The 18,755-nt window shown below is 36.2% G+C and overlaps 1 protein-coding gene across 9 annotated transcripts in view; it reads right to left on the bottom strand.

Moving 5' to 3' along the window:
* ZNF280D (zinc finger protein 280D) overlaps positions 1–18,755 on the bottom strand; it is a 138,245-nt gene that overhangs the window by 83,252 nt on the left and 36,238 nt on the right. For all 9 annotated transcript variants that reach the window (XM_082733790.1, XM_082733789.1, XM_082733788.1 and 6 more), the window contains 2 exons: positions 10,414–10,584; positions 9,986–10,095 (listed from right to left, as the gene is read on the bottom strand). In XM_082733790.1, the coding sequence (XP_082589916.1) occupies positions 9,986–10,095; positions 10,414–10,584 (281 nt within the window). The remainder of the gene's footprint in view (positions 1–9,985; positions 10,096–10,413; positions 10,585–18,755) is intronic.

The raw sequence follows: 18,755 nt of genomic DNA, 5'->3' as shown, positions 1-18,755 counted from the left end.
CTCTCTTAGTCTTTACTTTTCCCTCTCTACCCTACGATATTCTAATTTTGTTCCCTAAATTCTTAAATTCACACGTAATTGAGGACATATAACAATTGTTTTGCCCTGATTGACCTATTTCACTTAGCATAATAATATACACTAGTTCTATCCATGTCCTTGCAAATGGCAAAATTTAATTTTTTAATGGCTGTGTGGAATTCCATTGTGTGATGTGTATGTACACACACACACACAAACACCACATCTTCTTTATCCATCTGTTGATGGACATCTGGGTTCTTTCCACAGTTTGGCTATTGTGGACATTGTTGCTATAAACACTGTGGTGCAGGTGCCCCTCAGGATCACTACATTTGTATCTTTGGGGAAAATCCCTACTGTGCAATTTTGGGTTGTGCAATAGCTCTATTTTCAACTTTTTGAGGAACCTCCATACTGTTTTCCAGAGTAGCTGCAGCAGCTTGCATTCTCACCAACAGAGTAGGAGGGTTCTCCTTTTTTGCATCCTCCTCAACACCTGTGTTTTCCTGACTTGTTATTTTCGCCATTCTGACTGGTGTGAGGTGGTATCTCACTGTGGTTTTGATTTCTATTTCCCTGATACCAAGTGACGTGGAGTACTTTTTCATGTGTCTGTTGGCAATTTAGATGTCTTCTTTGAAGAAATGTCACTTCATGACTTCTGCCTATTTCTTGATTGGATTATTTGTTCTTTGGGTATTGTTAAGTTCTTTATAGATTTTAGATACTATCTCTATCTGATATGTCATTTGCAATATCTGCTCCCATTCCATAGGCTGCCTTTTAGGTTTTTTTTTTTACTGCTTCCTATCCTATGCAAAAGCTTTTTATCTTGATAAAGTCCCAGAAGATTATTTTTGCCTGTTTCCCTTGTCTTTGGAGACGTGTCTAGCAAGAAGTTGCTGTGGACAGGGTGCCTAGGCGGCTCAGCGGGTTAAGCCTCTGCCTTCGGCTCAGGTCATGCTCTCAGGGTCCTGGGATCAAGCCCCACACAGGCTCTCTGCTCAGTGGGAAGCCTGCTTCCCCCTCTCTCTGCATGCCTCTCTGTCTACCTGTGATCTCTCTCTCTGTCAAATAAATAAATAAAATCTTTGAAAAAAAAAAAAAAGGAAAAGAAGAAGTTGCTGCAGGCAAGGTAACAGCAGTTGCTGCCTGTGTTCTCCTCTAGGATTATGATGGATTCCTGTATCACATTTAAGTCTTTCATCAAGTCTATTTTTGTGTAGGGTGTAAGGAAATGGTCCCATTTCATTCTTCTGCATGTAGCTGTCCCAATTTTCCTATATATCATAATTAAAGGGTCTATCCAACAAGAAGGTCTAAAAGTTGTAAATATTTATGCCCCTAACATGGAAGCAGCCAATTATATAAGCCAATTAATAACAAAATTAAAGAAACGTATTGATAACAATACAATAATAGTAGAGGACTTTAACACCCCACTCATTGCAAGGGACAGATCATCTAAGCAGAAGATCAACAAGGAAATAAGGGCTTTCAATGACATACTTGATTAGATGGACTTCATAAATATATTCAGAACACTGCAACCTAAAGCAACAGAATACACATTCTTCTCAAGTGAACATGGAACATTCTCCAGCACAGATCATATATTGGGTCATAAATAAGGTCTCAACTGGTACTAAAAGACTGGAATCACTCCCTGCATATTTATAGACCCCAATGCTTTGAAACTTGAGTTTAGCCACAATAGAAAATTTAAAAGAACTCAAATACATGGAGGCTAAAGAGCATCACACTAAAGAATGAATGGGTCAACCACGAAGTTAAAGAAGAATTTTAAAAATTCATGGGAACAAATGAAAATGAAAACACAACTGTTCAAAACCTTCGGGACTCAGCAAAGGTGGCCTTAAGAGGGAAGTATATAGCAATGTATGTCTTTCTTAAGAAACAAGAAAGTTCTCAAATACACAACCTAACCTTAACCTAAAGGAGCTGGAGAAAGAACAGCAGATAAACCCTAAACCCGGCAAGAGGAGAGAAATAATAAAGATCAGAGCAGAAATCAATGAAACAGAAACCAAAGAACTGTAGTACAGATCAACAAAACTGGGAACTGGTTCTCTCAAAGAATTAATAAAACTGATAACCCCCTGGCCAGACTTATCAAAAAGAAAAGAAAAAGGATTCAAATAAATCATGAATGAAAGAGGAAAGATCACAACCAACACTGAGGAAATATAAACAATTACAAGAACATATGAGCAACTATATATGCCAACAAATTAGGCTATCTGGAAGAAATGGTTGCATTCCTAGGGAGTATAAACTACCAAAACTAAACCAGGAAGAAACAGAAAACCTGAACAGACCCATAACCAGCAAGGAAATCGAAGTAGTAATCAAAAACTCTCAACAAATAAGAGCCCAGGGCCAGATGGCTTCCCTGGGGAGTTCTAGCAAACATTTAAAGAAGAACTAATACCTACTCTTCCGAAGCTGTTTCAAAAAATAGAAATGTAAGAAAAACTTCCAAACTCTTTCTATGAAGCCATTACCTTGATCCCAGAAGCCAGACAAAGACCCCCACCAAAAAAGGTAATTACCAACCAATATCTCTGATGATCATGGATGCAAAAATTCTCACCAAAATACCAGCCAAGAGGATTTGACAGGACATTAAAAGGATTATTCACCACAAACAAGTGGGATTTATTCATGGGCTACAAGGTTGATTCAACATCCACAAATCAATCAATATGATATACTACATAAATAAAAGAAAGGACAAGAACCATATGATCCTTTCAACAGACACAGAAGAAGCGTTTGACAAAGTACCGCATCCTTTCTTGATTAAAACTCTTCATAGGGGCACCTGGGTGGCTCAGTGGGTTAAGCATCTGCCTTCGGCTCAGGTCATGATCCCAGGATCCTGGGATCAAGCCCTGCATCGGGCTCTCTGCTCAGTGGGGAGCCTGCTTCCTCCTCTCTCTCTGCCTGCCTCTCTGCCTACTTGTGATCTTTGTCTGTCAAATAAATAAATAAAATATTTTTTTAAAAACTATTAAAGAACTCTTCACAGTGTAGGGATAAAGGGAACAAACATACCTCAATATCATAAAAGCCATATATGAAAAGTCCCCAGTAAGTATCACTCTCAATGGGGAAGAACTGAAAGCTTTTCCACTAAGGTCAGGAACATGGCAGGGATGTCCACTGTTGTTCAACATAGTACCAGAAGTCTGAGCCTCAGCAATCAGACAACAAAAAGAAATAAAAGGCATCCAAACCAGCAAAGAAGTCAAACTCTCACTCTTAAAGATGTCATGACACTCTATGTGGAAAACCCAAAAGACCTCACTCCAAAATTGCGAGAACTCATACAGGAATTTAGCAACGTGGCAGGATATAAAATCCAATGCACAGAAATCAGTTGCATTTCTATACACTAAGAATGAGACAGAAGAAAGAAATTAAGGAGTCGATCCCATTTACAATTGCACCAAAAATCATAAGATACCTAGGAATAAACCAAACATAAGAAGCAAACTATGTATCCAGAAAACTATAGGATGCTCATGAAAGAAACTGAGGAAGATACAAAGAAATGGAAAAATGTTCCATGCTCTTGGATTGGAAGAACAAATATTGTTAAAATGTCTATACTAACTAGAGCAATCTATACATTTAATGCAATCCCTATCAAAATACCATCAACTTCTTTCACAGAACTGGACCAAATAAACCTAAAATTTGTATGGAACCAGAAAAGACCCTGAATAGCCCAAAGTATGTTGAAAAAGAAAACCACAGCTGATGGCATGACAATTTCAGACTTCGAGCTGTATTACAAAGTTGTAATCATCAAGACAGTACAGTACTGGCACAAAAACAGACACACAGATCAATGGAACAGAACAGAACCCAGAAACGGATCCAAACCACTTTATATATGGCCAAACTATCTATCTTTCAAGAATGGAATATAATCAAACTGTTTGAACATGAAAGAACTCAAAACTATTACTTCTTGAGGAAAATTTCTAGAGGATGAACTTCAGCCAAACGAGATAACTAAAGAAACGGTAAGCAACAGACTGGTAATCAACACTGAATATATTTACTGTGAGAAAAGATTGTAACAAATACAGAAATAAGGTTAAGAAAATCAAATGCAAATGTTATCTGCCATGGCAATGAAAAAATGATAAAACCAACAAATAAAAACTGTGGAGGGGGTAAAAGGACAATGAACATAAGGCTAAGAAGGTTCATGATTACCTCACATATACTAACAGTACATCAAAGAATATCATTTAGAGCTACCAAATGAAGTAGTATAGGTATGAGAAATCTTGATGGTACAAAGGTAAACACTCAGAAAGATAACACTGACTAAAATCAGGTAGGAGAGGAGAAGGTAAGGATGGGTGGGTTAAGAACAGAAAATTTAATACTACTTTAATTTTAATATTAAAGAATGGCCAAAGGAATAGAAGACTATTAGAATTATATCAACATTAAAATTAAATGAGAACAAAAATACAGCTTCCCTAAAAACCTAAGCTACATATATACAAAGCAACCACATAATGAAAGATTTTTAAATAAATAAATAAATATAATGAAAAAACCGTGCCGGGGCGCCTCATTGGTTCAATCAGTTAAGCATCTGCCTTTGGCTCAGGTCATGATCACAGGACTCTCCATCAGTCTCCCTGCTTAGTGAGGAGCCTGCTTCTCCTTCTCCCTCTACCTGCTGCTCCCCCTACTTGTGCGCTCTTTCTCTCCCTCTCAAATAAATAAATAAATAAATATCTTTAAAAACATATGGAAATAAATAATTATGACAGAACCAAGACCAAGTAAATCTATCATGTACTCTATACAAATAAGTTTAACTCAAGTGCCATAACAAAAGAGATTTTCATATAGGATCACAAAGGAAAAATCAACTCTACTAAAACCAAGGGGCATAACATGATTTAAAAGGGTAAAGAAAAGGACGCACAAATAATATACCAGACAAATGGAAACCATAAGAAACCACGGGTTGTAAGCCTAAAAGTCATTAAACATTGAGACAAAAAGAACATATAAAAATGTTAAAGGATGTATACAATTATGAGATTCATCTATGTCAAAAACAACAATCTTAAAACAGAACTGCAATATATCCAAGAAAATATTAGTAATGAAAGATGTAGACTGATATATGGTGTTGCTCAATCCGTGTAAGATCAAGCAGACAACAAAATAAATAAAAATACAAATATCTAAATAATGTGATTAATATGCTAAATCTGGTTGATAAATATCGAATTCTATAACTTAAATTTTTTACCTATTTTCAAGTTTCCATGAACAACAAATAACCTACACACTAAAAAAGGAAAAATTTGTTAGAACTTGGGTTTTTACCATTAAAAGTATGAATGCCTTTATGTCTTTAAATATGTCTTTAATAAAAGACATATTATGTCTTTAGATAAACTGTTATGTCTTTAATATGTCTTTAAATAAACTGGCTATAAAACAATGAGAATTATGACAATCTCAAAGAATTTTCTAAGGATTAAATAAGATAATATATTTAAAGTTTAGTAGTCTGGCACATGGTCTCAGATAAATTGCTCTTATTATTGTAGGATTTTGCTTTATGTTTTAGATATTCTTTATTGAAACATTATTTCTTGATGTAGTCATCTACTTATCTTGAATAACAGCAAAAAATCATTTATAAAAAATCTAAAAATCACATTTTTCAAAAATGGAAATCATTGTTGTAATACTAAAACTTCAACTGATATATAAAATGCATAAACTAGAATGCAAAGAATCTATTCAGTTTTTAACTTCCTTTTCCTATTACATCACAACTCTTTATGACATAAACACACATAAGTTAATCACATTATATTTAACTTAGTGCAAAAATATATCTTGGAGATCTTTCCATATCATAACGTATTATAGAGATTCCATTCTTTAAAAAGGTTGTGTAGTGTTGCTCTATTACATGAATATTGTATGAAATTTTGGTTGTTTCTAATATGACTAATCCCAAACAATGTAATAATACATTTTGGATGTAAAGCTACATTTTGGAAAATGGCTAGGAGTTTCCCTAGTACTGAAGTATATATAATAAACTATATACAAAACAAAAAGGAAATAAGAACATTTCTGTTACCTGTATATGCAAAAAGAAAACTGGGGAAAATAAAAAAACCAACTAATAAAAATTCTTTGAGAGCCATTCTGGCAACCAGGTAAATAAGAGACACAATTATGATTTTTCACTTGTGTGACTTTATAAACTTCTTATTTTGAATAGTATCACTGTATTACCTACTCAAGTAATTAAAAGTTAATTAAAGAATTTAACCCTTTTTTCCAAATTCAAAACATAAAAAAAAAAAAAAGGTATCTCATCAAAACATTATACAGATTAAAAAAGTGAAAGCACTTGTACAGGTTAATTCTCATACAAGAAGAAAACACAAGTGCAGTTATCAGGGACTGTATTATGGGAGCTGAGTAGTGATAGACCAAATACAGGTTTGTATATGAATAAAGAGATGGTATTTAAAATTCTTTAAAAAGTTCCCTTATTTTTTCTTCTTTTTCTGTCAAACATTGTATTTGTTTAAAGAGTTATTTATTTATTTGAGAGAGAGACAGAAAGTGAGTGTGGAGGCTGGGAGGGAGGCAGAGAAGGAGAGAGAGTTCCAAGCAGACTCCATGCTGTTCCAAGCCATAAAGCCACCCCTCCTTCCTTTCTTTCTTCATATAATCTACCTGGACCTTTTTCTTCCTCTTCCCCTTCCTGCCATTTATACTAGGCATACAAAGAAGATATAGGCTATCCTCAGACCATAGTGGGATACTGTAATACACACTAAAATATTTCAAGTGAAATGTTACCTACACCCCATATTTCATTTGTACTTTGAAAATTTCTTTTTTTTTCCTTTTCTTAGGGGGTGTGGCAGAAGAAGATGGGGAGAAACTCTTAAGCCCAACTCCTCACCCAGCCTGGAGCCCAAATCTGGGCTCAACACCACGCTGGATCTCATGACCCTCAGATCAGGACCTAAGCCCAAAATCAAGAGTCAACTGTTTAACCAACTGAGCCACCCAGGTGCCCCTGAAATTCTTTTAAAATTTAATTTCAAGAGCTTACTACTCCAACAAAAAAACCTGAATTAATTAAGGACAATTACATAAGCTACATTCTGAATGGAGTTAAAATAATTATTTCATATGAAATGCTCCATCATTTGGGACTTAAGTCTGACTGTTGAAAATTAAATGTAAAATTTAGATTTTCATTGTATAATGTGATATGCACATATTACCATAGACACAAAAATAAGATAACTGAAGAAACTATATAAAAATGTCTTTTTTTATGTCTTCTTTGGAGAAGTGTTTATTCATGTCTTCTGCCCATTTTTTGACATTATTAGCTGTTTTTTGAGTGTTGAGCTTGAGGAGATCTTTATAGATCTTGGCTATCAGCCCTTTGTCTGTAGTGTCATTTGCAAATATCTTCTCCCATTCCGTGGGTTGCCTCTTTGTTTTGTTGACTGTTTCCTTTGCTGTGCAGAAGCTTTTGATCTTGATGAAGTCCCAAAAGTTCATTTTCACTTTTGTTTCCTTTGCCTTTGGAGACATATCGTGAAAGAAATTGGTGTGGCCAATGTCGAAGAGGTTACTGCCCATGTTCACCTCTAGGATTTTGATAGATTCCTGCCTCACTTTGAGGTTTTATATCCATATCAAGTTTATCTTTGTGTATGGTATCAGAGAATGGTCGAGTTTCATTCTTCTATACATAGCTGTCCAATTATCCCAGCACCATTTATTGAAAAGAATGTCTTTTTTCCACTGTATATTTTTTCCTGCTTTGTCCAAGATTATTTGACCATAGAGTTCAGGGTCTATATCTGGGCTCTCTACTCTGTTCCACTGGTCTATGTGTCTGTTTTTGTGCCAGTGCCATGCTGTCTTGGTGACCACAGCTTTGTAGAAAAACTTGAAATCAGGCAACGTAATGCCCCAGTTTTGTTTTTCTTTTTCAACATTTCCTTAGCAATTCGGGGGTCTCTTCTGGTTCCATACAAATTTTAGGATTGTTTGTTCCAGCTCTTTGAAAAATGCCAGTAGAATTTTGATCAGGATGGCACTGTATGTATAGATGGCTCTAGGCAGTACAGACATTTTAACAATGTTTATTTTTCCAACCCATAAGCATGGAATGCTCTTCCATCTTTTTGTGGTTTCTTCAATTTCTTTCATGAGTGTTCTATAGTTCCTCTAGTACAGATCCTTTACCTCTTTGGTTAGGTTTATTCCTAGGTATCTTATGGTCCTTGGTGCTATAGTAAATGGAATCAATTCTCTAATTTTCCTTTCTGTATTTTCGTTATTAGTGTATAAGAAAGCAACTGATTTCTGTATACTGGTTTTGTATCCTACCACATTACTGAATTGGTGTAGGAGTTCTAGCATTTTGGGGGTGGAGTCTTTTGGATTTTCCATATAAAGTATCATGTCATCTGCGAAGAGAGAGAGATTGACTTTTTCACGCCAATTTGAATACCTTTTATTTCTTTTTGTTGTCTGATTGCTGTTGCTAGGACTTCTAGTACTATGTTGAACAGTGGAGAGTGGATATCCTTGTCGTGTTCCTGATTTCAGAGGGAAGGCTGTCAGCTTTTCTCCACTGAGGATGATATTTGCAGTGGGTTTTTCATAGAAAGATTTTATGAAGTTGAGGAATGTTCCCTCTACCACTATACTTTGAATCGTTTTAATCAGGAATGAATGCTAAGAAGACATACAAATGGTTAACAGACACATGAAAAAATGTTCATCATCATTAGCCATCAGGGAGATTCAAATCAAAACCACACTGAGATACCACCTTACACCAGTTAGAATGATCAAAATTAATAAGAAAGTAAACAAGTATTGGAGAGGATGTGGAGAAAGGGGAACCCTCTTACACTGTTCATGGGAATGTAATTTGGTACAGCCACTTTAGAAAACAGTGTGGAGATTCCTCAAAAAATTAAAAATAGAGCTAGTCTATGACCCTGCAATTGCACTACTGGGTATTTACCCCAAAGATACAGATATAGTGAAAAGAAGGGCCATCTGTACCCCAGTGTTCATAGCAGCAATGGCCATAGTCACCAAACTGTGGAAAGAACCAAGATGCCCTTCAACGGATGAATGGATAAAGAAGATATGGTCCATATATACAATGGAGTATTATGCCTCCATCAGAAAGGATGAATACCCAACTTTTATATCAACATGGACGGGACTGGAAGAGATTATGCTGAGTGAAGTAAGTCAAGCAGAGAGAATCAACTATCATATGGTTTCACTTACTTGTGGAGCATAAGGAATAACACAGAGGACATTGAAAATGGAAAGGAGAAGTGAGATGGGGGAAACCGGAGGGGGAGAGAAACCATGAGAGACTGTGAACTCTGAGAAACAAACTGAGGTTTTGGAGGGGGCCGTGGAGGGTGGAGTGAGCCTGGTGATGGGTACTATGGAGGGCACGTATTGCATGGAGCACTGGGTGTGGTGCATAAACAATGAATTTTGGAACACCAAAAAGAAATAAAATAAAATGGGAAAAAAAAGTCTTTTTTTTTTAATTTGTAGTATACCAAATCTACTAAATTAAAATATTCTGATTAATACCTTATTTTCATTTAAAATTAGAATATAAAAAGCATATGTTATAATACATATAAATTCAATCTTAAAATTTGATAATTCAGAGGAAATTTCAAAATCTTATATGAAAATAATCATTGTGAATATAAATCTTTGCCTAAATTATATGGAAACACCACTAGGAGAAGATTTTTTACCTAAATGTCTCCACAAAACATTTACTATAAATCAATCAGTATTTCCAGGAATTTGCAAGCCTTTTTAAAATTAAATTTTGAAAAAGTTTTACCTTCATGTGATTTTTCAAAGGATCCAAAAGATTAAAATGAATATTGCACTTTGGACAAGCTCTCGGAAAAGGTGTTCCATTTTTAGATTGATTTGAAGAGGTATTTGTACCTAAAATAAATTCAAAACACATATAATACAAAATTCATCACTTTATAACCTTAAATAACCACTAATAACAATTTCTAAAATTTACTACAACTTCTAAAACTTATGCATAAATAATCTTTTTTTTAAGTGGGGGAAGGACAAATGGAGAAAGACAGAGAATATTAAGTAGGCTCCATGTCCACAATGTAGTCCATTGTGGCTCAATCTCACAGCCCTGAGATCATGACCTGAGCCAAAATTAAGAGTCAGATGCTTAACCAACTGAGACACCCAAGAGCCCCTATAATTTCTTTTTTATATGCCACATTTCACATTTACCTTTTGATGATGCAGCCTGGGAAGATGTCACTGAAAGAGATTTAACTGAAGGAAATACAGCTGAAGAATTTAATCCAGAAATACCATCACTGGGCTTTGGCTTTTTTGGATTAACGCTGTTTACTTCAGAAGTAGAAGGACGTTTTGATAAAAACGAACTTTCATTCATACCTACAATGAATTAAATAGTGGGAAGTATAATTTTAAACACTTAGACATATTCCTTATAACAAAGTAAAACTATTTTGGAGCTAAATTAGATGTAATACAATTGAATTATCCTATCATTCAACTGACAATAAATAATGATTAAAAACTGTTATGATCAGAAGTCAGGGGGTGTACCAAATATCAACCTTGAAAAAGAAGAATAAAACAGGAGTATCACAGTCTCAGATTTCAAGATATACTACAAAGCTGTAGTAATCAAAAGAGTATGGTACTGGACAAAAAGAGACACACTGATCAATGCAATACAATAGAGAGCCCAGAAATAAACTCATGATTTATACGGTCAATTAATCTACAACAAAGGAGGCAAGAATATAAAATAGGAAGAAGTCTCTTCAACAATGATGTTGGGAAAACTGGACAGCTACATGCAAAAGAATGAAATTGGACCACTTTCATACACCATCCACAAAAATAAATTCAAAATGGATTAAAGACCTAAATATGAGATCTGAAGCCATAAAATTTTTGAAAGAAAACATAGACAGATACATTTTTGAAATCAGCCACAGATACATTTTTCTAGATATGGCTCCTCTGGGCAAGGGAAACAAATGCAAAATTAAACTATTTGGACTACACCAAAATTAAAGACTTTTGCATAGCAAAGGAAACCATCAAAACAAAAAGGCAATCTACCGAATGGGAAAAGATATATCCAAATGATATATCCAAGAGGGAGTTAATATCCAAAATATAAAAATAACTTATACAAGTCAACACCAAAAAAACCCCCCAAATAATGCAATTAAAAATGGGCAGAAGACATGGACAGACATCTCTCCAAAGACATAAAAATGGCCAACAAGCACATGAAAAGATGCTCAAAATCACCTGTTAACAGTGAAATACAATTCAAAAGCACAATGAGACATCACTTCACACCTGTCAGAATGGCTACAATCAGGACAAGAAATAACAAATGTTGATGAGAATGAGGAACAAAAGGAACCCTCATGCACTGTTGGCAGAAATGCAAGCCAGTGCAGCCACTGTGGAAAACAGTATAGCGGTTCCTAAAAAAATTAAAAGTAGAATTACCATATGCTATGAGTAAAATTATAAATAGAATTACCATATGAGTAATTCCACTACCGGCTGTTTACTCAAAGAATACAAAAACACTACAAGATATGTTTATTGCAGCATTATTCACAATAGCCAAGATATGGAAGTAATGCAGGTGTCCACCAAGAGATGAATGGATAAAGATTTCGCACCTAAATAAGTGGAATAAAAAAAAATGGAATTTTGCCATTTCCAGTAACATGGATGGATCTACAGGATATAAAGGATATAATGCTAAAGGAGTAAGTAAGTAAGTCAGAGAAAGACAAATACCATACGATTTAATTCACATGTGGAATTTAAGAAAGCAAACAAATGAACAAAGAAAAAAAGGACAGAAAGAAAAAAACCAAACACTTAAAATACAGAGAACAAACTGGTGGTTGCCAGAGGGAAGGTAGGTACAGGGATGGGTGAAAGAGGTGAAGGGGATTAAAAATAAACTTATTGTGATAAGCACCAAGTAATGTACAGAATTACTGAATCACTATACTATACATCTGAAACTAATAAATCACTATTTAATTATACCTGAATTTTTTTAAAGGGGAGGGGCAGAGAGAGAGAGAGAATCTTAAGCAGGATTCACACCCAGAATGGATGGAACCTGATGTGGGGCTTGACCTCACAACCCTGAGATCATGACCTAAGTCAAGATCATGACCTGAGTCAAAATCAAGAGTTGGACACTTATCCAACTGAACCACCCAGGTGCTCCTATACTTGAATTTTTTTAAATTAAATTAATTGGGGGGTGGTGACTAACATGGTGGCATAGTAGAAGGATCCTAGACTCCTCTCGTCCTTTGAACACAACTAGATAATTATCAAATCATTCTGACTACCCAAGAAATCAACCTCGGACTGACATCACAACTAGAGGGAGAAAAGAGGCCACATCTACGAAGGTAGGAAATATGGAGACATAGCTTGGGAGAGGAAAGGGATCATGGGTGCTGCAGAGGGAAGAGCCCTGGTGGCTGAGAGAGGCACAAGGAGAACAATTCCCCAAAGCCACTGGCTGGGAAAACGAGAAGGGCTGATTTTCACAAGTTTTTGCAAACAGCAGGACTTGAAGACTGAAATTTTAAAGGTTGGTGGGGTTGGCTAGAATAGACCCCCTGAGGGCACTGCCTACTCCCGGAGAGAAAGAAGACAAACAACCCCAGAGGCAGATGACACTATCTGACGAAAGTCTAAGGCACACAGCAGGGAGATTGCTCACTCTTCTTGGAGCACATCTGTGAGAGGTGGTATTTACAGAGACACCTCTCCAAAGACAAAAGAGCCAGTGGATGCTATTTCCTTCCCCTGTCCCTCAGCAGAGGCACGGAGCTGCCTACTAAAGGAAGCTTAGCTGGACATTGGCTGTCTAGCTTGCTTGCTCCAAGTCCCACAACCCTTTCCTCTGACTCAAGCGCCCTTCTCGGTTAAATCGGCATTAGTCCCAGTGCAGCAAGATGGTCCACCGGAAGACCAATGCAGGCCCCCACCCACACCACATCTTTAAAGTCTGGAGTTTTAAAGGTCAGCAGGGCTGGCAAAGTGTGCTGTAAAGCTACTGGCAGGCAAGCAACCCAGAGACCACAAGAAAACAGCAATCTGAAAAATGCCTGGGACGCATGAAGGAAAATTATTCATTTGCTCTTCTGGGTGTCCTTTCCTAAGAGCAGCAAGCATGAAGCCCCCTCTCTGGAGACAAAGGAATAGGCTGGTGCCATTTCTCTCCCCACCCCCCACCTCCCAACTGAAACCCCTGCACACACCACATCTCCCAACCAGAAAGTTCTGCAAGGCTTCAGTTCTAGCGGAAGTAGCATCACATCTCATTTAATAAGCAGCAGACCAGAGTGCACCTAGTTAAAACTCGCCACATGCTGGGCAAGGCCCAAACACTACCCACCGCAGGCAAGAAAATCCCCATATGACTGAACTGAATGACAGAGCAGCCAACACATAGCACCAGAGTGCTTGCGGCATACACCAGAGACATACCCTGAAGCATCAAGCTCTGGACACTATATGGCCTCTTCATAGAGCCGTTAGTCTCAGAGCAGGAAATATAACAGGCTTTTCTAACTCACAGAAGAAAGAGACTTAGACAAAATGCCATGATGGAACAATTCATCCCAAAGGAAACAACAAGAAAAAGTTACAGTCGGAGATCTAATCAAAACAGACACAGGTAATATGCCTGATGGAGAATTTAAAACAACAATCATAGGCTACTCACTGGGCTTGAAAAAAAGAAAAATGGAAGACTTCAGGGAGGCCCTTACGGCAGAGATAAAACAGTTAAAAAACAGTAAGTCAGAAATGAAAAATGTAATAACTGAGATTTGAAAACAGATTAGATGCAGAGAACACAAGGATGAAGAAGCAGAGAAATGAATAAGTGATACAAAAGACAGAACTATGGAAAATAATGAAGCTGAATGAAAGAAAAGAAGAATTATGTATAATGAGAATAGACATAGGTAACTCAGTGACTCCATCAAATGTAATTAACATTCATATTACAGGAATCCCACAAAAAGGAGAGAGAAAAGGGGCAGAAAACTTATTTAAGGAAGTAACAGCTGAAAACTTCCCTAATCCAGGGAAGGAAATAGACATCCACATCCAGGAAACACAGAGAACTCTTATCAAAATCAACAAAAGCAGGCCAACACCAAGACATATTGCAATTAAATTTGCAAAATATAGTCATAAAAAAAGTCCCTAACTTACAAAGGAAGACCCATAAAGCTAGCCGCAGATCTCGCCTGGGATCGAGCCTCGAATTGGGCTCTCAGCTCAGCAGGGAGCCTGACTCGTCCTCCTCTCTCTCTCGGCCTACTTGTGATCTGTCAAATAAATAAAAATCTCTAAAAAAAAAAAAGTGCTGAATGGGGAAAATCTGCAACCAAGAATATTCTACCCAGCAAGGCTATCATTCAGAATAGAAGGAGCGATAAAAAGTTTCCCAGACAAAAACTTAAAGAGTTCATTACCACTAAACCAGCCCTCGAGAAATATTAAGGGACTCTTGAGTGGAAAGAAAGACAGTAAGTGACAAAGAAAAGAAAAGAGAAAATCTCCACAAATAACAACCAAACAAGTAATAAAATGGCCCTAAATACACATCTATCAATAATTACTCTCAATGTAAATGAACTAAATGCTCCCATCAAAAGACAAAAGGTATCAGAATGGATTTAAAAAAAAGAAAGTAAAAAGACTCTACCATATGTTGCCTACAAAAGACTTTTTAGACCCAGAGATACCTGAACATTTAAACTGGGGGATGGAAAAATATTATCATGCAAATGGAAATCAAAAGGAAGCCAGAGCAGCATTACTTGCATCAGACAAACTTGATTTTAAATCAAAGACTGTAACAAGAGATGAACAAGGGCACAATATCATAATAAAGGGGCCTATCCAACAAGATCTAACAATTATAAATATTTATACCCTAACATGTGAGCACCCAAATATATAAAGCAATTAATAACAAAATTAAAGAAACTTGTGGATAATAGGAAACTTTAACACCCCACTTACATCAATGGACAGATCATCTCACCAGAATATCAACAAGGAAACAACAGCTCTAAATGACACACTCGAACAGAAAGGATTTAACAGATATATTCAGATCATTCCACCCGAAAGCAGCAGAATACATATTCTTTTCAAATGCACTAGGAACATTCTCCAGAATAGATCTCATACTAGGTCACAAATTAGGTCTCAACATGTACAAAAAGACTAAGATCATACCATGCATATGTTCTGATTATAACACTATGAAACTTAAAGTCAACCACAAGAAAAAAATGTGGAAAACAACATGTGGAGATTAAACAAAATGCTACTGAAAAATGAATGGTCAACCAGGAAATCAAAGAAGAAATTAAAAAACACATGGAAACAAATGAAAATGTAAACACATTGGTCAAAAAGCACTGACATGTCGCAAAAGTAGTCATAAGAGGGAAATATATAAGAAAACAGGCCTACCTTAAAAGACAAGAAAAATCTCAAATACAACCTAACATTACACTTACTGAAGCTAGAAAGAGAACAACAAATGAAGCCTACAGTCAGCAGTAGAAGGGAAAGAATACAGATTAAAGCAGAAAAAAATATAGAAAAAAAAATCATTAAAAGCAGGAGCTGGCTACTTGAAAAATAATCAGTAAAATTTATAAGCCCCTAGCCAAATTTATCAAAAAAAGAAAGGACCCAAATAAATAAAATCACAAACAGGAGAGAAGAAATTACAACCAGCACCAAAGAAATACGCACAATTATAAGAGAATATTATGAAAAACTATATGCTAACAAATCAGACAACCTGGAAGAAATGAATAAATTCCTACTGAAATAGGAAGAAATGGAAAACCTGAACAGACTGACAACCCAGTAAAGAAACTGAATCAGTAATCAAAAAAATTCCCAACAAACAAAAGTCAGGAGCCAAATGGCTTCACAGGAGAATTCAATCAAACATTTAAAGAAGAGTTAACACCTATTCTTCTCAAACTATTCAAAAAAATAGAAATGGAAGGAAAACTTCCAAATTCATTCTACGAGGAAAAAGACTCAACTACTAAAGAACTATAAGCCAATATCCCTCATGAATATGGATGCAAAAATTCTTAATACCAGCAAATCAAATCCAATAGTATATTAAAAGAATGAAACACCACAATCAAGTGGGATTTATTCCTGGGCTGCAAGGGTGACTCATTTGCAAATCAACATGATGCACCATAATAATAAAAGAAACGACAAGAACCATATGATCCTCTCAACAGATACAAAAAAGCATGTGACAAAGTACAACATCCATTCATAATAAAATTCTCAACAAAGTAGGGATAGAGGAAACATACCTCAACATCATAAAGGCCATATATGAAAAACCCACAGCTAATATTGTCCTCAATGGGGAAAACCTGAAAGCCTTTCCCTTACAGTCAGGAACAGGACAAGGATGTCCACTCTCACCAGTTATTTAACATAGTACTGGAGCTCCTACCCACAACAATCAGACAACAAAAAGAAACAGGAGGCATCCTGGAAGAAGTCAAACTTTCATTGTTTGCAGATACCATAATACTTTATATAGAAAACCCAAATACTCAACCAAAAAAGTGCTAGAGCGGACACATGAATTCAGCAAAGTTGCAGGATACGAAATCAACATACAGAAATCTGATGCATTTCTATACACCAATAATGAAGCAGCAAAAAGAGAAATCAAGGAATCATTCCCATTTACAATTGTACCCAAACCGTAAGATACTTCAGGAATAAATCTAACCAAAAAGATACAAGATCTGACTCTGAAAACTATAACACTGATGAAAGCAATTGCAGAGGACACAAAGAAATGGAAAAATGTGGGGTGCCTGGGTGGCTCAGTGGGTTAAAGCCTCTGCCTTCGGCTCAGGTCATGATATCAGGGTCCTGGGATCGAGCCCCACATCAGGCTCTCTGCTCAGCAGGGAGCCTGCTTTCTTCTCTCTGCCTACTTATGGTCTCCGTCTGTCAAATAAATAAATAAAATCTTTAAAAAGAAAAAATGGAAAAATGTTACATGCTCATGGACTAGAAGAATAAATATTGTTAAGATGTCTATATTACCCAAAGCAATCCACACATGTAATACAATTCCTATTACCCAAAGCAATCTACACATGTAATACAATTCCTATTAAATACCACCAGGATTTTTCAGAGAGCTAGAACAATCCTAAAATTTGTATGGAACCACAAAAGACGCTGAATAGCCAAACCAATCTTGAAAAAGAAAATTAATGCTGGAGGCATCAAAATTCCAGATTTCAAGCTATACTAAAAAGCTATAGTCACCAAGACAGTATGATACTAGCACAAAAACAGAAACATAGATCAATAGAACAGAATAAAAAACCCAGAAATGAACACATAGTTTTATCAATTCATCTCTGACAAAGCAGGAAAGAATACTCAATAGAAAAAGGTCAGTTCAGGGTGCCTGGGTGGCTCAGTTGCTAAACATCTGCCTTCAGTGCAGGTCATGATCCCAGGGTCCTAGGATGGAGCCCCACATCAAGCTCCCTGCCCAGTGAGAAGCCTGCTTCTCCCTCTCCCTATGTCTGCTGCTCTCCCGACTTGTGCTCATTCTCTCAAATAAATATAATCTATTTTTAAAAAAAACTTTTTTAAAATGTCCTCTTCAACAAATGGTGTTAGGGAAACTGAATAGCAATATCCAAAGAATGAAACTAGACCACTTTGTTATATCATACACAAAAATAAATTCAAATTGGATGAAAGACCTAAACGTTGAGACATGAACTAAAAATCCTAGAGGAGAACATAGGCAGTAACCTCTTTGACATTGGTCATAGCAATTTCTTTCTAGACGTGTCTCTTGTGAAAGGGAACAAAAGCAAACTCTTGAGACTCCATCAAAATAAAAGGCTTCTTCTGAATAGTGAAGGAAACATCCACAAAACTAAAAGGCAATCTTCAGGATGGGAGAAGATATTTGTAAATGACCTATCCAATAAAGAGTTAGTACCCAAAATCTGTAAAGAACTTATCAAACTCAACACCCAAAAAACAAATAATCCATTTCAAAAATGGTTAAAGACTTAAACAGACATTTTTCTAAAGACATACAGATCACCAATATACACATGAAAAGATGCTCAACATCACTCATCATCAGGGAAATAAAAATCAAAACTACAATGAGATATCACCTCATTACCAGTCAAAATGGCTAAAATTAACAACACAGGAAACAACAGATATTAGCGAGGATACAGAGAAAGGGGAATGCAAACTGGAGTAGCCACTCCGGAAAACAGTATGGAGGCTCCTCAAAAAGTTAAAAATAGAACTACCCTATCATCCAGCAATTGTACTACTGGTATTTACCAAAAGGATATAAAAACCCTAATTCGAAGGGATACATGCGCCCCAATGTTTATAGCACCATTATCAGCAATAGTCAAATTATGGAAAGAGCCAAAATGTCCATCCACAGATGAATGGATAAA

Source organism: Mustela nivalis, assembly GCF_964662115.1.
Source record: "Mustela nivalis genome assembly, chromosome: 6".
Lineage (NCBI taxonomy): Eukaryota > Metazoa > Chordata > Mammalia > Carnivora > Mustelidae > Mustela > Mustela nivalis.
This window is presented reverse-complemented; position numbering and strand designations above follow the sequence as displayed.